At 44.0% G+C, this 26,964-nt stretch overlaps 1 protein-coding gene across 1 annotated transcript in view; it reads right to left on the bottom strand.

The window, feature by feature from the left end:
* Positions 1-338: 338 nt before the first annotated feature.
* Positions 339-26,964, bottom strand: part of EEPD1 (endonuclease/exonuclease/phosphatase family domain containing 1) — a 62,505-nt gene continuing 35,879 nt past the window's right edge. The window contains exons 3-7 of the mRNA XM_058029560.1: positions 13,197-13,307; positions 9,577-9,711; positions 8,226-8,358; positions 926-1,120; positions 339-828 (exon numbers count right to left, since the gene is read on the bottom strand). Of these exons, the coding sequence (XP_057885543.1) occupies positions 629-828; positions 926-1,120; positions 8,226-8,358; positions 9,577-9,711; positions 13,197-13,307 (774 nt within the window). The 3' untranslated portion in view covers positions 339-628. The remainder of the gene's footprint in view (positions 829-925; positions 1,121-8,225; positions 8,359-9,576; positions 9,712-13,196; positions 13,308-26,964) is intronic.

Genomic DNA, 26,964 nt, shown 5'->3' with positions numbered 1-26,964 from the left:
CAAAATGACCCTGCCAGCTGTGTAAGGAAGGAGGAAAGAAAGGATGAGGGGGTGCCCACATGGGTCTGCAGAGGAACAGTGTCTCTCCAGGCTGGGGCAGAGGCATTCAGGTCTCACTGCAGGTCACATAGGGACCAGCTCCAGCAGCTTTTGCAAGTGCTGAATGGCATTTGAGAGTCGTCAAGAATGTCCACCGTGTCTCTCTTTTTGGGGCCTCTCTTACTACCTCAATTTACAAGCAGGCAAAGGAAAATAACCATCACCTGCCCTTCCCCCTCCCAGCAAAACCCTGTTCAGCTGCATTTCAGCAAAGAGCTTTTCCAATATTAAAAGTACACTTTATTTTTCTGTACAATTCTTATCCAAATCTCCAGGTGTGGAAATGTCCACTGTGTCCCCGGAAAAAGCTGCAGATTGTTCTGCTGCCATGAGGCTCCGTCCAGAACTGTCCAGGAGGGGCTCAAAGCCAGGACCACCAAAATCAAGTGCTGATGCTTTCTAGGTGCAGGGAGGAGAGCAGGAAGGAGAAGGAGGGGAAGGCAGTCCTGCTCTGCCCTGGGGTCATGAGTGACCAGAGCCTGGTGGCACCCAGACCGAGGGTGGCAGGAGAGGCACCCTCGAGTTCACGTCATCGTTCGTGCTTCGTGTGGGAGTCGCTGCGTTCCACCGTCACCCCGTTCCCATTCCGCGTCACCTCCTTCCTGTTCCAGTCCTTCTCCAGGTAAAACTCAGCCAGCACGGGGCAGTGCTCCGAGGCCACCCCACCCCAGGACCAGTTATCGGGGATCCATGGGTTTGTGAGCCCTTCTCGCACGACAGCCCAGTGGCCTGCAGCAAAGAGAGGCACAGGGAAACGTTAGGTGACGCTGCCCAGAGCGAGCCTGACACAAATAAAGGTTACTCGACTTCAAACAAGCAGCTCTACCTGTGAAAACCTTTTTCAAGCTCCGGCTGATCCAGATGTTATCCAGCGACTTGGACCCTTGTGGGTTCTTTGTGCTGATGTTGGTGAAGGTGCTGGAAGGGACCAGGTGGTGAAACTTCTCCTTCCTCAGGATGTCATGGTCGCTGCTGTCTGGGGCCTGGTTAAAATCTCCAAGGATTATTACATCTTTTTCTCCTGGAAAACAAGAAAAATAGAAAAGAATGGGAGGAATGGACATCCATCACTCAAGTACAAGAGGATTAATGGAAAGAGGAAAAGTACAAATACTGAATAAACAAAGTGATTGTATTCTGAACTCCTGAAAGAAATGCTGTTTAAAGCCCTTCTCACTGACTGTTCACTCATGGCCATTCTCTTCATGACAATAAAACCAGCCAGTATACATTTGATGTTTATTTTTAAATATAATCTCATTTATTATAGAGTCAAAGAATCATAGGAAATGCTGAGTTGGAAGGGCCTCAAAAGGGTCATTGAGTCCAGTTCCTGGTCCAGCACAGGACATCCCAAGTTACACCATGTGCCTGAGAGCACTGTCCAAACACTTCTTGAACTCAGGCAGGCTTTGTGCTGTGATCACTTCTCTGGGGAGCCTGTCCCCAACCACTCTCTGGGTGAGGAACTTCTTCCTAATACCCAACATAAACCCCCTCTGAACTCAGCTTCAGGCCATTCCCTCAGGTCCTGTTCCTGGGCACAAAAGTGAAGAGATCAGTACCTGCCTCTCCTCTTGCCCTCTTGAGGATGTTCAAGATCACAATGAGATCTCCCCTCAGTCTCCTCTCCTCCAGGCTGAACAGACAAGTGACCTCAGCTGCTCTTCATACCACTTCCCCTCAAGGCCCTTCACCATCCTCATGGTGCTCCTCTGGACACTCTCTAACAGCTAAATTCTTTCCTATGTTGTGGCACCCCAAACTGCCCCCAGAACCCAAAGTGAGGCCACCACAGTGCAGAGCAGAACAGGACAATCCCTTCCATTGGTCGGCTGGATGCTGTCCCTAATGCCCCCCAGGACACAGTTTCCCTCCTGGCTGCCAGGGCACTGCTGACTCATGTTCAACTTGCCATAGACCAGGAGCCCCCGGTCTTTTTCCCACAGGGCTGCTCTTCAGCCTCTCATTCCCCAGTCTGTGCACACAACCAGGGTTGCCCCATCCCAGGTGCAGAATCTGGAACTTGCCCTTGCTGATCTTCATATGGTTGGTGATTTTCCATCTCTCTAGTTTGTTGAGGTCTCTCTGCAGGACCTGTCTGCCCTCAAGGGAGCTGACAGCTCCTCACAGTGTAGTATTGTTTTCAAACTTAGTATTCCTTCAAGTCCCATGTCCATTACTGAAGATGCTGAAGAGAACTGGGCCAAGGATGGCACCCTGTGGAACCCCACTAGTGACTGGATGCCAGCCTGATGTCACCTCATTCACTGTAAATTTTTGGGCCTGATCTGTGACCTGGTTGCTCACCCATCATGTAACGTGGTTATCCACATGTGTGCTGGACGTTTTGTCCAGAAGGGTACTGTGAGAGACAAGCATTACTGAAGCCCAAAGATTAGTGTCTTTTCCTTGCTACTCCCTGTTAGTGACAAACTCAAAGACAAAGCAGTTTTAGTCTCAGAAATTTTTAGAAATCTGTTCCCCTTTTTTGTTTCATTTTTCTGCAAGAAATATCTTCTGGCTTTAACTTATGCAGACATTGTTTTAAAATATATTTTCTTTAAGATTCAAGAACAGTTTTGTGAGGAACCCAGGAAGACGCAGCCTTATGCTGGTATACACCACAGTGCCAAAAGTGCAGTGTTCATTCTAACCTCTGCATTAAAAAATCCCAAGGAATAGGACCAAGGAGCAGTCTGCAAACCTGATGGCACAAGATGAGGTGAGAAACCACACAGACACTCCCTGACTAGACCAACTTTCTTTTGCCTGGCTGACTGAAGGGATACTGCTCAACTTGAAACAGAAAATTACTTCAGTTATGTTTTGTTTCCAACCCTAATGAAGGAGAATAGAAACTCCAGACTCCAATCTCATATCCACAAGGTGTACTCTCCTAGCCTGACAGATGTGGATGCAGACATCCCACCTGTGCCCTTGGGTAAGAGGACAAAGCACACACCTCCGTGCCCGTCTCAAACCACTGCCAGAAATGTCTGACAAGACAACTGAAGAAGAATGCTGAGAGATGACCAGAGATGCTGCCAAGGCACTACTTGACACTCAAGAAGGATGGTGAAATGAGGCACAAATGCACAAAAAAAAATATCTCAAAGTTGACTTCAGAGAAGAGATCTATGAATAGCCTATAGGCTTTTTCTTTCCTGGGATTGAAGTGTGAGAGGGGATGGGATGGACAGACTTTCTCTACCACACAGTGCTCTGGATAAACCTCCTCATTTTTGCTGTTGCTGTAGAAGTCGCTTTCCAGGAGAGGGAGCACAAGCTCAACAAAATCTATTCCACTCCTGTCTTGCAGTGCAGAAAAGATGAACTGGGAAAAGGCAAGAGAGCAAGCAAGATTGAAGGGATATTACTTACAAATACTTCAAAACATGGTACTTGCTAAGATGAAGAGGGGTAATGAATAGTTAGTGAAAATATTTGTGGTTTCTCTGCCCTTTCTAAGTCACAAATCATATTGTAAATAAAAGAAATTTAAATACTATTCTATAAAGCATTCATTACAGCAGTCTTCCCACCTATGAAGGAAAAAAACCCACCTGAATCTGAACCTGAGTTTTTTAAAGCTCCATCAGAGCCCAAAAGAAAAATCAGTCTTTTTCTAATGGGATGAGTTGTGCATACATCGCATGACAAAGATCTTCTGCAAGATTTCTTGTTTGGCAGGACCAGGAATCCTGAAGTGTAACTTTGGTCCTTCCGTGCTAACACTTGCTTAATGGCCCAGGCAGCCCTTGGCTCCTTCCATGTCCACACTGTGCTGGAACAGGCCATTACAGAAACCTCTGGAGCACATCCTTGGTATTTAAAAATGATAGACAGGCTGGGACCTTAACAGCAGTACCTTGATTATGCACAAAATCTAATCTATTCTATCCTAAACTACTCATGCTTTTTTTAGCAAATCTTCAAGACTACCTCCCTTACATGAAATATCTATGGAAAAACCCCACTGTACTTACAAGTGAAAATTTTAACTGACTGAAAATTTTAACCTTTCCCTTCTGGAGAGGTTAGAAATAGCAGAGGATACATGATCCAGCACTTGGATGCGTGCTTGGAAGGAGGTAAGAAGTCAGCTTGCACCTGACTGCCCAGGGAGGAAATCACTATATTCTTCACCCGTTCAGAATTTGCATGCAGAATAACTAAGCATAAAATCATAACAAAGTGTAAAGTTGACAGACAGAATAGGCTGGAGCTTGTTAAAGAAGCTGAAATCCCACTTGCCATTGGGGAGAGAAGCGAGTACTTTTTGTTCCCCTCTGAGAGGAGCTTCTGGGGCTTCTCAGACTGCAGAGGAGTAGGGAATACATCAGGCAGCCCTGATGTATTCCCCAACTTCATTTCCCCTTGTCCCGGCTCACTCTCAGCCCTACTCCTACCTCTGCAACAACAACATCATGCACGCCAGCACTGCAGTTTCGTGTCTGTCTGTCTCCCAAGACCTTGACAGACATCCAGCCATGAGAGGGAAGGAAGTGAACCTGCCTGGTTGTTCCCAAGTGTGTGACTCTGTCTCACTGGACACTCCTGAGTCTCTCAGCAGAGGCAGGGAGCAGAGCTGCCCACAGCAGCTGCAGCTCTCAGGGGTCTCATGGATGAGCCCCAATGGCTCTCAGCCAAACTTAGCAAAAGTTCTGGAAGAAATCATGCCATTGCTCATTGTGAGGGATGAAAACTGATCAAGAACTGCAATCATGATGCCCACAGCTACAATCAGATGGAGAGAAAAACAGAAAATAAGACAATCCTATTGGTGCTGTGCGGTGATTCTCCTCTTTTGGAGGAAATGAGTTTAAGACTGGCAGGGCTTGATTCTGCCCCTCAGGAGCCAGAGGCTCCTCGGCTAATGCAATCTGGTCCTCCTCCTCCTCCAACAGACAGAGCAGCAGGAGCTCTCTTAGCAACCAATCTTCTGCTGCAAAGGTCCCTGACACAGACTGCACTGTCCACAAGGACCCAGAGCCTCCATCTGTTGGGACATGGTGGCATACAGCCCACAGCAGCCAGGCACGTGTCCTGTTCGTGACCTCTCAGCAGTGCTCACACACATTCACACCCTCTGGGCCCAAATGTGCCTTGTGCCTTGTCAATGGAGAACTCCTCAGGTGAAAAAACAAGTCTGGTCTGTTTGCAAAGGCATCTTCAAATTCACTAAAGCACCGGCAAATTTTGGCAGTGCCTGCGGGTGGCTCTTGGCCAGCGAAGCAAAGCAGAAGCTTAACTCAGCCCTCTGCTGCAGTGGCTGAGCTCTGGAGTGCCAAGGCAATCAGCTGAGGGACTGAGAGTGCCTGCAGAAGGTCTGCAGTGCTGAAATCTGCCTCTCTGCAGGAGCTGGGAAACCCTCCTTTGCTTCATGGCAGGGCAAGGGGCCCTCTGTAGGAGATACTTCCTGCCATGCCCTTTATCATGCTCTGGATGATTTCCCTCATGAATTAAACAGACTCTTAAATGCTCAAATCCTTCCTGGACAGAGTGACACACATATGATGGAAGGATGTGATGTTACATTCGCTGCTAAGAAGTCTCAGAAGTCTTGTAAGCCCAGTCCCTGATGCATGGGTAACCCATGGAACATGGCCAAGCCAAGTGAGAGAAGATATCACAGAATCACAAAATGGTTTGTGTTGGAAGGGACCTTTAAAGATCATCTAGTTTGAGCCCCCTGCCATGGGCAGGGACACCTCCCACTAGACCAGATCATTCAAAGCCCCATCCAGCTTGGCCTTGAATACTGCAAAGGAGGAGCATCCACAGCTGCTCTGGGCAACTTGTGCTTCACCACCCTCACAATCAAGAATTTCTTCCTAACATCTCATCTAAAACTACCCTCTTTCTGTTTAAGGCCATTCCCCCTTGTTCCATCACTACACGTCCTTGTAAAAAGTCCCCCTTCAGCTCTCTCATAGGCTCCTTTTAGGTACTGGAAGACTGCTGTAAGACATTCCCTAAGTCTTCTCTTCTTCAGACTGAACAACCCAGATACCTCAGCCTTTCGTCACAGAAGAAAGGTGCTCTAGCCCTCTGATCACCTTCACAGCCCTTCTGTGGACTTGCTCCAACAGGTCCACGTCTGTCCTATGCTGGGGATCCCAGAGCTGGATGCAGCTCTCCAGGTGGGGTCACATGAGAGACAGAATCCCCTCCCTCACCCTGCTGGCCACGCTGCTTTTGATGCAGCCAGGGATGAGGCTGACTTTCTGGGCTGCAAGTGCACATGGCTGGGTCATGTCCAGCCACTCATCCACCAGCACTTGCAAGCTCTTCTCCTCAGGACTCTCTCAATGCACCCAGCACCCTGGTCCCTGGGTCCAGCCACCACCAGGACATCCAGAATAACATCTGTGTGTGCCCACGGGCACCACACTGGAGCCAAACTGGTGGAGCTCTTGGGAGAAGACAGAAGAGCTGCTGCAAAGAGGTAGCTATGAGCAGCTAACAGCCACTGCATCTCTCAAGTGCTGATGAAAGGAAAAAAAAGAGAGGGAAAAAGGATCCAGGACCCACCAATCTAATGGGAGAAATATGGAGATACTATACCCTGCGTCAAGGGAGGCTGTGGATAGTAAACAACGTTCCTCAAATGCTCACCTGCCTCTTAGAAAGAATAAAAGGTAATAGAACAGGCATCTGTTAGCAAAATGGGAACAGAAACTCAAATTTACTGCAGTACCCACAGACAAACCAGTTCTTACTGCCCATATTTTGTGGACTAATTTGGAAGAAACTGGAGGATGATGGCCATTTTTAGCATGAAATTCATTTTGGCAGGGTAATTCTGTACTTCAAAGTCACATGTGTGCACTACCATTTCCTTAGGAGACCACACCTGCATCCCACAAGTTTGGAGGAATCTGAATTTCTTCTTTGGTGAGAGACTACGCCAAGAGCAAGCATGCTCCAGTAATGTGCTGGCCATATGAAAATATTAAAACATGAAATAAAGAGAACACCAACAGTCTAAATTTAGATGCAGTGGAAGTGCTGCTCAGTTGACTTCAGAAGAGCTACACATTTATCCCATGTTTCAGTTCAGCCTTTGGGGATTAAACAAATGATCCTTTTGTTTACCTTCATCCTTTCCAATTTTAAAGTACGTGGACAAACACTTAAATCAGTAGCACTCAAAATAGCTCTGACTGGCTTCTGCAGCTCAAAAGGAACTACAATAGAGCACGCAGAGAAACTGCAAGTACCTCTTGAGTTATACAAGAGGGACATTAACACTTCCAAGTGACCAAACTTGCTGAGCTGGGCCAAGTTGAAAACCATCACGCGAATAACCTTGCAACCCTTTCACATCTTTCTTGAGCAGTAAACAAAGGGCTGGACTTTTTCTGTTCCAGTAACAAGATCAGCAACGTTTAGAATCTAAACTGCTTTGTTCTGCTTCGCAGGAAGTTAAACATAATTTGCAAGCTTCAAAGTAAAAAGCAAACTCACAGAAATGAAGTAAAGAAATCCAGCTGCCTATTTCAGTGCTCAAGCTCAGGTCTAAATTCTGGTGTCATTTCATCCTGGTGTAAAGCCAGAGCAACTTATTTCAAATCAATAAAATTATTCTACATATTACATCCAGGTACCAAAGCAGGATTTGGTATCTTTTTCCATTAGCAGCCATCTGCGAATTTACAGTGGATTTTCCAAAGTGCTTCAAATTATTCAAAAATTAAATATATAGAACTATTTCTCTTGGAAGAAAAAAAATAAAGCTGTGCTCTTATATCAGGTAGGTGTCATTTCCACAAAGCATTTAAAATAAGGTCTCAACTCTAGTGACTTTTCTTTCCTTTGGCAGAACTTGCTGTTACAGTAGCACAAAACCAGAAGGAACTTAATTTGAAAGAATGGTGTCATAGCCAGTAGGATCTCCTGTGCTGTTTGTGTTAATTGGAAAGACTGTAAGACAATGAGCAAGGAAAAAGCACGTTTGTCACGCTACGCATCACACAAATATGGGTAAAGACAATTGTGAGGCTGAAAAGGGTATTTCTGAAATGCTCACCGAGGCAAAGTTCAGTCTTTTAAAAATTCCTTTGAATTAGAAAGTGTGCGTTAGAAAGTGTGACAGCTGGCAGGAAAAACGCGTGCCTTACCTTTCAGAGTCTCCTGCAAACTCTGCGCACAGGCTGCCAGTTTGTGGCTGTCGTGGTTCTTGCCGCTGTTCTCCCCGGCAGAGGGCGGCAGGGCCAGGTGCAGGTTAACCACGGTCAGGTCATTCATTCCAACCTGGGGGCCGGGAGGAGAAATCAGGGCCTGCACTTGGGGAATGGAAGGTCACAACACAAAAAACCACGTGCCAGCTCCCAGCAGCTTCAGTGGCAAATCTGGAGCAGTAGGACTCACACTGCCGTGTATGTGGTGCGTCTGGTGTGTCTCAGTGTGGGGAGGAAGAGGAGGGAGGCATTTGCGTTTTGCAGCTTTGTTTGCAGTAACCTCATACCCTCTCAGTTCTGGGGAAACAGTTTGCATTAGCAAACAGCTTCCTTTCACCACTGTGGTGAAAAAGTCAGCAGAAAGAAGTCAGCTGCTTATGAAAATCAGTTTATGCCAAACCAGTTGCTAACAAGCTACAAATAATGTCATGGTCATTACAGGGGCTAATTACTGCTGTCTTGTGATTAGCCCTGCCTTGTCACAGAGACTAACCAGAAACTTAATGTACCTTGAAAGGAGCTGTTGGCTCCCTGCAATCTCCTGTTCACCTTCTGGGAATCACTTCAACCTATTTGTATGATCAATTATTACTAATACTTTATTTAGTAATAATTATTCAATTAATGCTTCTCTCAAAGCATTACCAGAGATGTCAAGTTCCCTAAACTGGACCCTTTCATCACAGCCTGTGTGGAGATGGGCTCTCTCTGCTCATATATTTGCTCCAGCATATGCCCAAGAACTGGCTCCAGAAGTGATTATGTTCTTTTAGATAGGTTCGGCCCTAGTGAAAAAAAACTTTAAAATGAAAACTCTGAAGTGTGACAGCAACAGAACATAGGCCAACCCAAGTCTCACTGAAGCACTGTACCTTATACACAAACATACTCATATATATATTATATATATGTGTGTGTGTGTGTGTATAGATATATAAAATTCATCTCCATTCTCCCTGCACTCATCCCCTCATCCCTCTTTGTGGCACTGATGAATCCCAGTCCTGTGGCCTGGCTGCTATTGAGGATCCACTGACCCTCAGGTTCTCAAATACTCCCTTGCAGCAGGGTTTGCTCCCACGGGAGCAAGGGAAAGGACTGATTGTGGTGAACTACCACATGTATTAAGGTGCATTAAGCACCTATCCATAACCAAGCCGTGGGACAGTGATAAGAAGGGCCAGAGGCTTATGCAAATTCTTATTTGTGATAAGGCTGTGTCTCTTTTCACCATAGCCAAATTCTTTATAGTAAAAGTTCTGCAAGGTTGGACTGGCACTGTGGCAGTTACCTTGAAATGTGCAAGATAAGGGTGAGGATATGAGTGCCTCCCGTTGCCATTAGTCTGTGCAGTCTCCTGAGACGAGGCATCTTTCAGCTCAATGCCAGCTGTTGTATCCCAGAGGAAGCCAGAATATTCAACTCCCTGGAATTAAAAAGGAAAAAGAGAAATGATGGTCACAAGATGGTAAAAACAAAACATTCTGCCCGAAGGCAGCCCCATATCTATCTATCTATCTATCTATCTATCTATCTATCTATCTATCTATCTATCTATCTATCTATCTCTATATCTAGGCTTGGTGCCTGCTGAGAGCAGGAAGCCCAATTGGCTATGCACAAGCATAAAGGAGAAACAGTTTCCTGGGCTTTTAGTGGAAGATACAGAGGACAAATAGGCTTCTTCAGTTCACCCCTACCAAAACTCCCACCAGATGTGGGAGGAATGCTTCCTGGGAAGCTCCACTGACTTCACTGAACAGTGAGTGTGCCAAGCTGAAACACTCATCACTCTGCTACTCAGCCCCTCACACCTGCACACTGGCTAATGGACACCCAGCTAATTCCAGCACTGCCCCAGTAAAGCCAGGGATTTAACAGTCTGTTTTATCTTCCAGAGGCAGAGCATGGTCAGGACCACTGCAGGGCTGAAGGATGCTGCCCCTCGTGTGCGTGTTTGGGCTGACCTGTCCCCATTTCCTCCTACTCCAGGCAAGGCATTGGATACCTCTGAGTGTGGTCAGTAACGAGGTAGTTTGTTACCCACGTGATTAATTGTCTAACCATGAGTTTGGTGTCCTGAGGTCACTGGGTGACTGCTAGGGCTTGCAGCAGATGATGCTGTGCACAGTTGTTCCTTCTCCCCAGGCTCCACACCATCTCACTGCCTTTTTTCAGCTGCAAGCTATAAATATCCCGGCCCCTTCAGTCTCTTAGAGTGAAATCTGGTCTAGACCTCTCAGCCCTATCAATTTCTCTGTCTTTTCCAGCTTGTATGTTTCATGCTCAGCTCTCTGCTCCTTTCAGCTCTGCTTCTATCATCTTGAATGGGATTTTTTTTGGATCACTTTATGACGTGGAATTGGCATTTTCAGAAAGCTGTCTATGCTGGTGACACCAGCAGCAGTATCTAATTCAAACACTGTCAGCCTCTTCTCCCATCACCCAGACACCATTTCCCTTGGCATCATTCAAACTCACTTCCCTTAGCAAATCACAATTAAATCTGTTGTAAGGAAGAGTTTTCTCCATTTCAGCTGCAATAAAAAAGCGTTAACTGCTCTGCTGACTTCCCAAGAGCCTTGAAGGGATTCAGGCTGGTTCAAATTCTTTGGTAGCTCCTTCGATAAGTCACCTTTAAAATACTGACAAAATTATTCTACCAGTAAGAAGCCTAAGGTCTAAAAACTGATACAGGAAAAGATGTGAAATAATAAAACTGCTGTCAACAGCTGTTGGCTATTTCCAGGCTCCAGACTTTGTATCTACACGGCAGTCAAAAGTAACTGCCTGGTTGAAATGCGCAGACTGTATGGAAGGACAAGCCAGAAGCACCATTAACCATTTTGTGTTATTTATCCCTACACAGCATCCCAAAATCACCTTGTGCCAAAGATGCTGTGTCCTTGGGGTTACACTGTGTTACCTCGCTGCATTTGTGTACACAGTGCTCAAACCTGACAGACTAACTACCCCCAGAAAGAGACTTTTGGCTTACTGAAGGGTTCTACAGCTCAGCCAGATTCCTGTTAAAGCAGCTAAAAGGAAGAGTCAATAGATAAAATTTCTATTCTTAGTTTGGCTGCACATTTCTCCCATAACTTGGGAAACTGTTCATCCTTATATTCCTGTCCGTAAAACAACGTGGGTGATAATTTTTATTTAGTCACCCTGTAGTCAAAGCTGCCATTGTTATCTTTGGAAGTACAGCTCAAGAAAGAACTGACTAAAGACTCTGAATTTAACATAGAAATTCTGAGATATTTATTAATAATTCTTAGTAAAAAAAAGAAAAAGTGGAGGGAACAACTTTGGCAACTTTGCACAGCTATTTATATTCAGTGTTTTTATGATCTGGCCTAACAAGAGATCCCAAAGAAAAACTCCAGCCACAAATAAAAATGTCCTGAAGGGCATTTACATTCTGCACTGCAATTAAGTGTGGATTGTATTAAACTTCAGACACATTCAGGCACTCTGTACCTTTCCAGACCCTTCTTGACTCTGTGTGTCTGTCTAGCTAGAGTACAATCCTTGTGCTGCCCAGGTGGTGGGTTTTGCTTTGTTTGGGTTTATTTTCCCCTCATGCTTGTGTTTTTCTCAGAAGGGCAATAAAAGGAGGTGCACCTGAGAAAACATGAGTCCAAAAGCAGTGAACAGTGATGCAACCTGATTTGGGAAAGCCAAAATAAAGAAATGTGGATTCTAAGCAGCATGGCTATAAGACACAGCTGAAGCCACTTATTTAGTAATAACAGTGCTCAGAATGGATCATTCTGGATCACTAGATTGCTGAAGACTGCCCCATGTGCTAACAGGCACTACTTGTTATGTGACAGGTCTCAGATCCTGCTTCTACCCACGACAACATCCACACTGCAACAACTGCACCATGAGAACAAACCTGTTCAGCAACAACAGTCTCCAGCTCAAGCAGGGCACTGCTCTGGAAACTCATTAGCACCCTTAAAGGTGAAAAAGAGAGATTTCCCTTGGGAGAAACTGCTTTTGGGCACTGTCAGTGATGTCCAGCCAAGAGCAGCTACGCTTTGAATATTGTCAAGAGTAGGCAGGTGCAGCTGTCACCACCTTATAAATCAGTACCTCTCTGCAGTACACATTTAACCATATATATATATATATATATATATATATACATTTAAATACATTATATACATTTCTACATTTCTATATTTAAATACATTTATATATTTAATACATTTAAATATATAAAAATATATATACATAAATACATTTATATACACACATTTAAACACATATATGAACATATATATATATATATATATTCCCATATATTCCCAGAGCAGAAGATGCTGCAGGGAAAACCACAGTGCAGATTTCAAATGGAGCCCACAGTATTTTTAACAGCTGTGCTGAGGACTCTGGGGAACACAAAAGGTGAACTCTTCTAGGTGAGGATGGCAGGCTGCAGGGCTCCTCTGAGGGCTCTTCACTTGCAAACTAGGAAAATGGTAGGAAAATGGGAAGCCCTTCCAAATGCCAGCCAGTGCAGCACCAGGGAGCAAGTTCAGGTGACTTGCACAAAAAATGTCGGAAGTATTGCAGCCTGCCAGGGAAAAAACTCAGGACTTTTACCTTGTCCAAAAGCATGGCTTTTCATCTGTATATCTGTACTGCTTTTGTCCACCTCCCCCAAAAACACGCACACCAAATACACACACACATCTTCCTCCTTCCACCACACAAGTGTGCTACAGTTCTTCCAAAACATAAGTTGTAGAGTCAAATTAAAAGCTATAGGAACAGCCAGCTTAAAAACAAGAAATACAAACCTTGCCAGAAAGTGTCGCCTTGAACATTCAAAATATGTCCTTGGTTAGAGGGGGGGGAAAAAGCAAAGCCAAAGTTCAGACTTAGGGATTAATGTACCTTGTGTAGCTGGCCTGAGGGTTTTTCGGAAACAACACCCTTCCAACATCCTCTAGGGCCCTTCCACTTGCGGATGTTTGGCAGCGTCGGCTGGTTCAGCTCCATACAAAACTAGAGAGAGAGGAAAGGGGAAAAAATAACATCAGCTTGGAGAGGTTTTTTTAAAAATTGCAAAATAAAGTGTGTAGTAAAGCATGGTAAGAGGCACAGAGGAGCACAGGCTGTGCTGTCTGCCTTCCCTGAAGGCTTGCAAAGGAGGCGGTCTGAGCCACATCCCAGGCTGACTCACCGCCAAACTGGAGATAAATAAAAACCAAAATAACTCCGTGCAAATCCTGCAAGGAGAACGTTTATCCCTCAGACCGTTTTCCTCCAGAGCTACTTGTCTGATTGGAAAGGGGTTTCCTCTGTGCTGCCTCCGAAGATGCTGGCTGCACCATATCCCACCCCAGCCTGGGGCTTCACAAACAGCTGCAGAATCCTCCTGGGGGCAGGAGGCCCCCATAGCGTGGCTGGCCCCACTCCAACAGCACAGCCACCAGCACGACATGAGAGGAAGGGTGTAGGCCAAGCTCAGTAGCTGGAGCTTTGGGGTTAAGGCTCCTCTGACTTTACGCCAGGGACACGTGCTCCATTTCCTCCGTGCATGAAGGAAGCAGCTGCACACTTGCACGCAGCTCTAGCACATCCTTCTCATGCTTCCCAGAGCTGCTCATCTCCCTGGGCACTGCTGAACAGCCACAGCACTCAGACACCATCACATGTCCAAGCTCAGGCTCAGAGATAGAGGAGCTGCATCCTAGTGCCCAGCAGATCAGAGATACCAGAACTGTGGACACTGTGGAGAGCCCCTGAGTCTGCCTGTGTAACATCTTGAGATTGAAATAAAAGTAACTAATTAACTAAACCAACTAACTAACTAAAAAAATAAATAAGAAAAACCACCCTGGAATTTCTGGGATCTGAAACTCCTTGGTGCAGACAATATGGAATAGTTTTTGTTAGGAGTTTTTCAAAACCAGGCTCAATAAGGGCTAGAGTCCTTTGCAAGGCTGATGCTGGCTCCAGGCAGGCTCTGGCTGGAAGCTGGCAGGGATGGGCAGCAGTAGGACACCCTGTTTGTGGCAGAGGTTCTGGCTGTGGAGAAAGGGGCTGGGAAAACCTCATCCCTGTGAAAGAGCAACAGGGACTTCCACCATGCATCATCTTCTGGTACTGGAGAAACTGGGTTGAAATGCAGAAGCTTTCACCATCAAGAAGGATCCTCAGACAAAATCTTGGATCCAGAACACCCCTCCAGATCAAGCGGCAATTTAACAAAGGATTTGCAAGGTAAACAATAACCTCATGTGCACAGTGACTCTTTGCAGTGGGATGTGTCTCACACAGTTTGAAGAGCTACAGAGCTGCACAGATAGAAGTATTTCCTACACAGATATCAGTAAAATAATGGGATAGTTTTTATGTTTACCTTTTGATTCAGAAACTAAAATCAAATCCTGAGCTTTCGCTGACTCCCTTGTCTCCAAGTTCAGCATCCTGCAGGCTGAAGCTGCAGGCATTGATTCTCAGACACACACAGCCCAGGCATCCATATCTGCCTCAGAAGACCAAGAGCTGTTCTGGTTGCACACCCAAAGCAAAAACGCTTGGCACAGCTTTTAAAACAGTTTTCTGACGTGCAGAGGTTGGCTGGGGCTTCTTATTCAGGATGCCACAGTAACATAACACATTGCTGCCCATTATGTACCTTCAGGCAGTGCTGGGGCTGGGCTGATTTATGGAACTCAGAGGCAGGTAAGGTGTTTGCACAGCCTGGGAACACAGCTCTGCTCTCAGCTGATCACCAGGTGCTACCCAGCTAACACAATAAATCACAGCAGCAATAATTATTCACTCCTGATGCCATTCTGATGTCTTCAAACAGAGTGGATTTGGTCAATGGGTTTTCTTACACTTAAATAATTTGAATAAGAAAAACAAAAATATTGTTGAAATTAGGAGTTTAAATGCAACCTGACAAATTACTTATCTCTAGGCCACAGCTGCCTAGAAGGTCCAGCCAGCACAAAGCATATGACAGGATTGAAAAAATTCTACAGAAACCATCTTTTTATTAAAAAGAGCATCTGCAGTTGACTAGTTTGAATAGTTTGCTTCCTTCAAATGGATTTTTTTTAATGCCTTGATTTGACTTTGTGGAAGTAAAAAGACAACAAATAAGATTACACGGTTTGTTCAGAAGAAAAAGCCCATTCTGGGTATGGCTCCAGCCACAGAGAACTTGGCCTACAGCAGCTGATTTCAATCTGTACTCATTTTCCAAGGCTTACAGGCACACATATTTGAAGCTGTGACAGCATACTTGCTGAGGTCATGGTTTTTTGCTGAAGTGAGAATGGCATTTTTCAAATCATCTTGTTCTGCCCACAAAACCCAACGTCAACCAACATTACGCTTTCCCTCATGCAGCAAAAATATACAGACAATCTCCTAGGCCACGTTGGGAATGAAAAAAAACCCCTTTCCTCTTTTGCAAAGCTAAGTTAGAACTCTGCCAACCCCTTTGAGAGGCAGTTCTTCAAGTGGTAAAGAAAAATTAAAATCCCAGTTAATCAAAACAACTTCCCCCCCCCCCCCCCCCCCAAAATCCTGCTAAGGAAAAGAGCTCTAGCTTTATTTTTCCCTAGAGCCTTTCAAGCTGCAAGTTACCTGAAATTCGATCAGCCTCTTCATTATAACATACATATACCAAGTCAGAGCTCGCTCACACACTGTGAGACCAACAGCACCCAGGCTTATTTACACAGATTCCCTGTGGTCTCTCCTCCAGCTGGGTGCTGGCTTTTGTGGCATAGGCAGTGCTGCCCAGGAACAGGAACACAGCAGCACCAGGCTCCAAGGCGTGCTCTGAACAAAGGGAAGCCTGTGCTTGTGAGTGATCAACCTCCTTGTGCCAGGTAACTACCTGCCCATTGGATTCAGTCTTCTCCAACCAAAAATTAGTCTGCAGTTCTATAATTGCCCCTGTCTGGCACACAGGGCACAATAAGAGCCCCTACCCCAGGAACTGGTACAAGCTCTGTTACAATTGCTGATAAGCAACACGTCATTTTCCCAAGAAGGGAGGATCCAAAGATGCAATTGCTCTTTGTCCACCCTGATAAAGAGCTGGCACCTGTCCCTCCCCGCCTGTCCAGAAGCAGAGACAGGTACTTATGGATGACTTAGGAAGAGAACAGAGGGCAGCTGGAAGAAGCTTGAAGAAATGCACATTTGAGGAGAAGCGTGACTGAAGAAGTGAAGGCAAGGGGTCTTGGACTAATTTGGGAGCAGGGAAAAAAACATATGCTGGGTTGGCACATGCTGGAGACCATAAGGCTGTTACAGTCTTCCTAACACACCTACCTGCCTCTCCAGGACACTCCAAGAACAAATAACTTGGCCATAAAGTTTGGTCTCTTCCAGTGCAGTAACTCTGCCCCCTAGTAGAGCTGCCAGCAAGCACTCTGCAATTCTGCACACAAGCAGCTCCCACCATCCTCTTCTCCAGGATGTTCTGGTTACTTTGTGTTTTATTTTGGGGTGCTATTTGTGCAGCAGGGTCATCCTTCCCAGCTGATGACACCACTCCATGCTGAACATCTTGGCCTGCCAAGTGTTACTCCTGTAATGCCAGGTCTGGGGACCTCCCCGAGCCAGCGACCTCCCTTGTGGTGAACATCTGCTCAAAAAGAAGACGGGCTACTCCTAAACCCTGAGGAAACTAAATGTGACCCAGGAAAACAACGCCTTAGGGTTTAATAAATTACACATTTCTTATTAGCATGGGATTGCTCTTTGGAGGATACCTTTGTTTCAGACCCGGAGCCAGAGCAGAGGCTGTGAGAAGGGCACAGGGAGAAAGAGCAGTGAAGGGGAGATTGCAGGGTGAGCCTGTTGTTGTGGCATGGTACATCCAGGTGCAGTAATCATCACCTGAGCTTCAGAAAGGCACTCAAAACAATTCAATATCCATTGTGGTTAACCACCACAGAAGCTGTCAGGCCAAAAGGGCACTGCAGTTGAGGTTAACAACTACTTGCTTCATCAAAGAAAAGGTGATTTTGGTTCCTCTTAATTGAGAAGAGAGATGAAGACAACAGAATAAATTTTCCCTTTCTAGATGTCACATATGCACAGTTACTTTTCTTTTAATAAGCACTAGAGGGAGCAGCTTTAATGAGTACCAAAGATGAGCAAGAATCTTCCATCAATTCCTTATCATCTCAGCTATGTGCAGATGTCATATTAACAAAGATTTTTCTTTCCATGGGGAAAAACACTTGCAGTTTGAGGTAAGGGCTGTTTTGTGCTACAGAGCATCTCCCAGTATGAAGGACTTGGTGCACACAGGAAGGATAAACAGAAGAGCTCTAAGACAGACCTTGTAAATTGGGCAGTGGCACTTCAGGAGAAGGCCCACAACACTCTCCAATAAAAATCCCATCCTGAAATATGATCTAATTTATTTCTGATAGAAGATTCAACAAAATAGACAGTGGCTTCATGAGACCATCTGGCAATGTTCATTTTTAATCCATACTTAATTTCCCTGCTCTATTCCTATGTACTGTATAAATTAAAAATTAAATGCACATTATCCTTTCCAACCTACCACAGGACACAGCTACAGCTGGCTCACCCTAAGGAAGCCTAACCCAGAAAGCCAGGAGAAGAAACATTACAAATATTTCCAAGAACCTGAAACCAACACCTTTGGTTTTCAAGCAAAACTTTCTGATTTGACTTCCAGAAGATGAGTGTTCTGTTAGATCACATCTGTGAGGAGGAAAAGCTGAGTTGGGGGCTGAAGAGACTTGTGGGTGCTGTATTTTATTGCACTGGCTATTGAGGTAGGGACAGGTCAGAGGCTTTGGGACTGTTGCCCTGGTGTAGGCACACCCTGGTGCAAGGCAAGCCGAGAGGAGATCAAAGACACAGCGGGGCCAGGATGCTCAGCACACTGGTGCAGCTGGGTAACACTGAATGCACTTCCCACAGGCTGGAGGAACTCAGGAAGGGCACACAGAGCAGCATCAGGTGTTTCAGTGACATCTGCATTCTCCTATAACCACATGTAACAGCAGGAAGGAAGCCTTATTATGAATAAAGCCTGAAAGTGACAAGAATGTTGTCTCAGGCCTTCACTGCTTGTTTGCCTTTCTCTCAAGCATATCCCTTTCCTGTTTGCAACACAGTTGAAAAACACACACATGAGGAGGAGATGCATCCCCTGCCGTGCAGGATGCACTCACCAGCTCTATTCCACACAAGTAGCATGTAGGAAAACTGGGGTGACCCTGTGTTAAGTTAATGTATGTTCATTATTCACATCCCCATTCAAATAGTCCCTTTCAGGAAGACTTCATTAAAGACTGCCTCATCTTTACTGCTTGTGTTGTTCATGTATTGATATTAGACAAAGGCAGAGGGAGGTCTGATAGGCATAATTATAATTATAAGTGTTTTCAAAGGAGAACAACCCCCTCCTTCAGGGAATCAGTTTCAGCCTTAGCCATATGTATATATTTGTGATGGAAAAAGTTTTATCTTTCTCAGTATTGTACAAAATTCTACAATGATGTTAGAGCTGAGGAAATAATTTTTTAAAATGCAGAAGTTTGGGAGAAAAATTCTAAGAAAAATCAAAAAATAAAAAATGAATCAATCCACTGAACAGGCAAAGGCCGTAGATTCATGCCTGGAAAACTTATCTGCCCCTCTGGTCATGCCAGAGTGTCCTGTTTGTACTAGGTCATTGAGACCTGGGGCAGTACCTTCCCATCCTTTTCTGTACTGGTTTTTTGTTCCTAGAACTAAATCAAAACATCCAGATTCATGACCAAATAAATTCTTGCTACCCTCCACATTCTTCACATTACCTAATTTGCCCTTCCAAAAGCTCTATACACTCATTGCAAGAGGTGAAATTAAGGCAGAGTCCTTCAGCATAGCCAAATATTCACCTCTTGTCTTTCTTCAGAAATAATACAGGACCTATAGGCACAGTCACCACCTCTATATACCTTTGTGTGCTATGGATATACAAAGCTCATTTGGTGGGATAATGTGCAAATTGGGGTCCTAAATCTTGGTCCCTCTGAAGGCACCTATAGCTTTTTCCTCAACTCAAGAAGGACTCATTTTTTTCCAGGAAAAATGCTGTTTCTGCTCCTTAAAGAGCACACCAGTAATTCAGACACCCACAGAGGAAGGATTTCTTTCCTCTGAAGATCAGATCCTCACTCAGCTCTGGAATGACAGCTCCAGGCACTATGCTATAGACCACAGAGCAAACATTTACCATACCACAGCCTCACCCCTGTTAGCCTTGTGGTGACCTGAATTCCCAGCTTTGCTGCAAAAACCACTTCTAAGCTTTATACTTTAAAAAAAGGAAACCTTCAGGACTGAGCTTCTCGAGGGGACAGGATGAGGAAGGATAATTTTTCAAGCCCAACCATACATAGGCTAGAACCTAAGTGGTGCAGTCCCTCTGCCTGTTTCAGAGGTGGGTAATTCCATGTCTCAGCAAAGCAAAGCATCAGAGGAGACCATCATTTAAGGCACCCTGGGGTTAGGCAGCAGCTAAATGCTGCTTGGCAGGACTGGAAGGTTTTTCAAACCTTCCAGCATTGTTTCCCACATGAGGTATCTGAGCCCCTTCACAAGCTTGACTCTCTTTTGAAGCAGCCCCTGGATGTGGATCCAGCTGGACACGCGCCCCTCTCCTGCCGCTGCTGTGTTACTCACCCATTGTGCTTCGGGAATGTGCCGGAAATAATTATGCTGATAAGTTTTACATTATCTCAGTTATCAAAAGTGGGTGATGGTTTGTTTCCATACACAAACTTCTTGGAATCAGATCACTTTTTCTTTTCCCTAAGTCAGGCTTTACAGGATCCATTGGGGAGTGGTAGGAGCCAAAGTCTGCACTCCCAAGTTACTTGTTTTCCCTTTTGAGTACTTAGTTTGGAAAAACTTATGAGTTTTACTTGCTTTGGAAAAACTTATGAGAAACAGCGAGTTTCTACACTGCCCTCCCAGATGAATTATAGCTCACAACAGCCACCCAAATGCTTACTTTTCTGTACTATTTAAGAGGAAATTACTGTTGTAATCTTTGACTATATGATTTAAAAAACATATTGTTGCCCATAAACCCAGTTCTTTGCTCACCTTTAAACACTGTGTTCCCAGAACAACAGTGCAGATCATTCACTGGCCTGTTCTCCTACCTCCATCCTAAACAAAGGTGATTATTTACATAAACAGTGTCTTTTTATAGATCTTCAAAAGAAAGACAAGGAAGAACCTTTGGCACAGAGCAGCAAAACAACAACTGAAAGAGGCAATACAGTAGCTCCACTAACACATTTTTAGTGCTGGGGACACTAGTGAAGAACTATGGGATGTTCAGCTGCCTATTGTCAAAACTGAATACTCACTATCTTTCATCCAGTTTGCCATTTAATGGGAAGGTGTCTTCAGAGATGCTTGGTGGATATCTATGCTGTCCTTTCCCTTTGGAAAGGGATGACCACATCTACCAGGCCTTTATGTAGAACATTTGTGGGTTCTTAATTTTTCATGTTTTCATTCACAAGCTGAGTTTTTTTCTTATACTTTGCAGGATGGACTCATTTGGCAGAAGACATTTCCTGACAACTTCTTTTCATACTCCTGAAGACTTTTTTTTATTTTAAACATAATTCATAAATTAGGGCTCAAGAGATCATCAAGGATGGTCACAAATTTATTCTTGAAGTCTTTTCAAGACAGTGTTTTATACTTCATAAGTAGGCACTATAGTCATTAACAGCTAAAATGGCATGCCAAGGGGATTGACATTATATAAAAAGGAATAAAAAGATGCCCTGCTGACTGTGAAAGTGTCTTTTTTATCACAATGGTTTTACCAAAGTTGAGTGAGTTCAAGTAGTTGCACTATGTTGTCATCAATAGTACCCAACTCAACTGAGTAGCCATGCTAAAATCACAGAACCACAAAAATCACGAGCATCCATGCAGCAGTTGTCTGGAGACCTAAACCATGTGCTCATTTGGACTGGATATCAGGTACTGGGCAACCAGGCGTCAAAGGCTTCCTGGAACACCTTTTTATGGTTTTGGTTTGTTTTTTGTTTGTGTGGGTTTTAGATGTTTGCTGCTTGTGGGGTTTTTGTGGGGTTTTGTTGGGGTTTTAAGTTTGTTTGGGAGGGGTTTTTTTGTTTTTCCTTAGGGCCTGAGGGTTTGGTTTTTTATACTTAATCCTGGATCAATTATTTTCCCATGAAACCCAGGAATCTATTTCTGTGGTGTGGTGTAAAATGACACCACTGTGAATAAAACCTTACTCACCCAGGAACTACCAGGAGGTGACAATGAGTTTATCAGAACCTAGCCCTTAATAGAGAAAGCAAATAGAGAACCATCCTATGAAACATGAGATACAAAAGTGATAAGGAACAGTAGATTATTCACTGACTAAAAGCACCCCAAACAAAATGAGCTCTATCGATTTACTGTCATCTGAATCTCCTCATCTGCATGCCACCTTCAGCCAGGGGAGAAGAGGAAGGGGGGGAAATGCTCTAATGTAAAAGAAGAACAAATAAAACTGAAAGGGAGCAGGCAAATCCCAATATTTGAATGTTATTAATCAAAGAAAGCTGCTTAAGCATGTAAGCTTAGGTCTCCCTCCATCTCATGATAATATCTAGAGGTAATAGCAAGTGAGTTGGGTGTTTTGTGGCTTCATTTCTTTCCTATTGTTGGTATTACTGTTTTCCCCAACTGATTTACATCTCTGCTTAGAGCAAGCATTCTTTCCCATGGTAAGAACACAAAAACAAGGAAGAAAGAAACATCTAATATGACTCACAACCATTGCCAGCCTCAAATATTTATTCTTCCTTCAGGCATTGATTACACCACCCTACAGAACACTGGGCCATCTTCTGTAAAGTTATTTTAATCTGCCTCACCTCCTAATTCCTTTTTTTTTTTAGTGCTTATTATCTGGAGGACCTCTTCCAGGCTGCTAGCACTAAGCCATGTTATTTTACCTTTAAAAAATAAAAAAAAAAAATAATCTCATACCCCTTTCTTTTTTTTTTTTACAGTTCTAGCTCTTAATTCAGAGGGCCCAATTTGACATTGATTCCTCTCTGAAACAGCTCATTATTTATAAGTTTCCATGAGTAATAATACATGCTTTTCTCTCTGTCCTTATTAGCATGCCCTCCACAGAGTCTACAGGACTGTCCTTCAACCCTGACCAAAGTTCTGCTCCAACAGATGCCATGGATTCTGGCTTCCCATAGAGAGCATATGTATCACTTTCAAAAATTTTTTGGGATGACATTAAAACACCCTTGCTGCTATGTCAATATATTAAAAAATAAAAAAAAAAAAAAAAAGAAACAAAACCAAAAAACCACTCTTGCTCAAATTGCTGACTATTCAAAACTGTTCCATTTCTTTGAACTTGCTTTGCCTTCTACTGTCTTCTAGAAGAAATCAAGGAAAAAGGACTGAGTAAGTCCCCTCTTACTTTTACTACTCACAACCAAACCTTAACACTTGCCAGCACTTATAAGCATATATTTTCTGTTTCTCCTTGCTCTGGAAGTGTAGAGAATGACTTCGTTATTGGGTGAGTTTGGGATAAGACCAGATGATTTACAAAAAATGCCAAGCTGTTGGAACAAGCAATCTCCATACCACCACTGCTCAGAGAGGCTCAGCAGTGCTCTAGGGAAGAGGGCACCTAATAAGGGACAGCATTTTAAGAGAATCTGTGTTCCATGTAGCTCCCTGTGCTGTGTATATCATGGCTTCTAGTGTTTTGGTTATTGAAGTCCACTGATCATCAAAAAAGAGATGGGCAATGCAACTACAGAGAAAAAGCATCCAGCCAAGATCAAAGACACCAGCAATCCTAGTAGATGAAAGCCTGTGCTTCCAGTGCTGCTGACCAAGTGATGATAGTTTGCAGGTGAGGGGCCTGGAAAGATAAAGCAGTCACAGATCGTCCTGCAGAGAGCTACTGAAATCATCATGAACCTGGCCAGAACTGTAAGGACCAATACATGTCCTTAAACTTCCAGCCATCTAGATCCCTCCTAGAGGACAGAAAGGAGGAAAAATATGAAAGGCTGGAAGAAAACACAATATAGCTGCAGTGCTCCTAAGACAATTTAGTAGACATGATAATGCCAAAAAAGGCACCCATTTAGTAAAAAATGTTACAGCATTTGCAGCTCCACTCAGCCAAAAATTATTGCTTTCCAATTACAGCTATTCTTTCCTCCACTCTGAGATTTCATGAGCCCATGGGGTGCAGTCTGAAAAAAAATTAATACTTTGTATTCATGAGTATTACCTGCACTCAGGTAAACAAGCAAGACAATGGAGAAAGGGGGAAACACAGGAAGGATGTGGGAAAGCAGAAGGGTAAAGTAATAGGGTATAAGGTGAGAAAAAGAATAGAAGCAAAATTAGTGGGATGATTTGGAATAATCTCCTTTTACTCTAAGTGATCAATAACTGACTCCACGGTGGCTTTGAAGGAACAGGGCAGAAGGACTTACATCTGCTGATGAACTCTGCAGAAGTCCATCCCATAGCTGAGAGACCTGACCCCAGCTATCCTCTCTAAAAATGGGGAGCAGGAAAATGAGGCAATGACAGGGCTGGAAGAAAGAGATCAAATGTCCTGATTGAGTCACTAGCCAAGTTGACATCTCCTTTTCCTGATCTCTGAAAGCAAGACTGCTGTTTCCTTTTCTGACTCTAGAGGACATCCAATTGTACATAATTTTCAAAGGGGCCAACTGCTTTCTGGAAAGGATAGGTCTAAGAACAGGCAGTAAATATAACTCGTTTTCAGCAACTAATTCATTCGTTGCAAATCGCCTTATGATCTTTTTTAACCAACAGCCCAAAGCAAGATTGCAAGATAGGGCTCACACGGTACAGAAGGATTATGGCAATTAAAAATATGCACACAAAGACTCAGTCCCAGACTAACTTCATTTCTGGGCTACATTAAAAAAAAAAATCATCACATCAAATGCACACACAACCACATTTATATCCATGCAAGCAAGATGTGATGTGCCTATGCTTACCCTTGCAAATGAAAACCAGCACCTCTCTTTCAAACACCAAAAAGCTCCTAGGGATAACCTTTCACAAATAAACAACCTGCTCTGCTCAGAGAGGGATTTTATAAAGAACAGAGATTACAATGGGCTTAATCATGATTAAACACTGATCTGGCTCAATCTACTCAAAAGCAGACAAAAGATAAATAAAAACCTCCAGCAGATGCATTTCATACTGGAAATTCTGGAACCTCAATTGACGTCATACTTTTTATGTTCTGATAATATCTGGAGGAAACAGTACACTGGATCAAGAAAACAAAAGCAAATTTTTAGTTAAAATTCTCCAGGTGCTGTGTAAAAAGAAGGCGGCTACAGCAGAGAGCACACAGGGCGGCTCAGCATTTTACAAACCTCTTTTTGACTGCAGCTGAAATTGCACCAGCAGAGCAATGCTGCTAAAAGTAAACAAGCACCCCCTTTTTGCCTCATCTTGCCCTGTAAAACTGAGCAACAGCAGTCACTGAATTTCCCCTCACACAAAAGCCACTTTCTGATCAATGGCAGGCATGTTTAATTTCTTCTAGTAAAATAATGCCACTTTCTCAGTACCACCTCAGTTGTGCTTCACTGCTTCCTCATGCACAGTGTGAAAATTCTGTGTGATGGGAAGGGGCTGAATTTAGCAAATATTTCCCAGATACAGACATCTGGTCTTTCCTATGGGCGAGGAAATCCAGGAAACTGATTCCATATCGTGGAAGACAATAGGACTGCTCATGGAGGTGGGAAAAGCCAAAAATGAGCACAGATTATAGACACTGTCTGTTTACAGAGCTAAGTTTTCCATTTAATGCAACAAGGTAAATATGAAGAAAGAGAAATGGCTCTTTAGATGGTGCGGGGGGAATCTACCTGGAGGAGAAGGCCGATCAGAATTTTCTCATTCTATCATCTCCAGCAGAAATTCCTGATGGATGACCAAGTAAGGTTAGACCAGCAGACAGAAGAGAGCCCCTCCTGTATTGAGAATGTGCATGGCTGCTTGCCCTCCAGAGAATTCATTCTGTGCTTCAGCAGCACCAGGTGAAAGACTTTCAATCCCTCTTGATTTGTGACCTCCAAACTTCTCCAGTGAAGGTGAAAATCCCCACACAGACAGTGCAAGGAGACTGATAATTGTTTTGCTCTTTTCACTTTCTTTTCGCTGACCTCTTGGACATAGCTCACATAAATTAGCAGTCATTCTTATAGGCAGACCTTAATGGTGAAACTTGTGTAACTGACACTGATTTTCAAGCTGCAATTCATTGTCAACTTCAAGAACATCATCCCTTAACAAAATCAAAATTCTCACCCCCATTCCTATTATCTTTCGGCCCACCTAGTGTGTCTCATAGCAGTCTAAGTAGATCTCTTCCAACTCCAGGCAGAACAATCATCACTTTGCAAGTGAATTCCACACTTTACAAACTGCAGATCAGAATCACATGATTTGCATTTCCTAGATGAGAAGCCAACAAACTTCTCTGTGGAGTCAAGTGAACAGTCCTTTGTCATCTTGAGTAACAGCAAATGCATTTACATTTTAATACACAAATAGGAAAATAATGGGTTACTGTTGCTTGCTGACAAAGCAGGCTTACCTTTTAAAAAAACTGTCAGGGGATTATTGAATTGTACAAATTATTTATTTTCCTCTATAACCCACCTCTGAAGCAGAAATGAACTCAAGAGCCCCTGTTAACACTTGAAAGATGCAGGAGGAAATGCTTAGAATGCAAAGAATATTTTTATTTTTCTTGTAAGATGGATGACACTTCCTGCATAACTTACTGGCATCAAGCACTAGTGAGAACAATTGCTTTGGTGTACATGCTTGCCTATTGAAAAGGGCTATGAGTTTAAATGCTAAAACAGTAACCAATGAGAAAAGTCACCTGGCCAGGCAGTTCAACCTAATTACTTACACAGATTTATTTTTAATCTATAAAAACAGCATGTTCCTTGGGAGAATTATTTTTTCCCCTTCCCCAAATAAATACAATTAACATTTGGCAAGTAGAATTCTTCTTCTGCAATTAAGGACTTGCCAAAATTAGATAAAGTAAAGTACTCAAACACACACTGGGGCAAGAGTGCCGCTGGGAGCGTCTCCCCGCGCTGTGCTTCTGGAAGAGGAAGAGATGTTCCATACAGGACTCGGCACCAACAAGCCTGAGTGCCTGTGATACTTCTTCCTAAAGCCTGAGCAGCCTTGAACCCTTGTGGGGACGAGGCTGGCATGGCTGGAAGCCCTCCCATGGCACCTGGCCATCCGTGTTCCTCCCTGCCCTCGGCAAATGCCAGCAGCACTGCTTAAGGGAAGGCACGCAAGTAACACAATCCCACAGCAGCAGGGCAAGCTCAGCAAGGGGGCAGGGGGAAGCAAACACATTGATTTGAAGGCTCAAGGTAGGACAAAATACAGGTAAGCACAGGCTTGGTTTTAAGCTGCCTGCAAGACCACTCACATGGAGCCTGTGCCAGAATGGATCTGACAGACTGTGGCCAAAACAAACACAAACCCACCTCTGACACAGAATTTTCTCCAGGTAAAGGCTCTTGTTCTTCTT

This window comes from Melospiza georgiana, chromosome 1 (genome assembly GCF_028018845.1).
Source record: "Melospiza georgiana isolate bMelGeo1 chromosome 1, bMelGeo1.pri, whole genome shotgun sequence".
NCBI classification, from domain to species: domain Eukaryota; kingdom Metazoa; phylum Chordata; class Aves; order Passeriformes; family Passerellidae; genus Melospiza; species Melospiza georgiana.
Note: the sequence above shows the minus strand (reverse complement) of the source record. Positions and strands in the feature narration are given on the sequence as shown.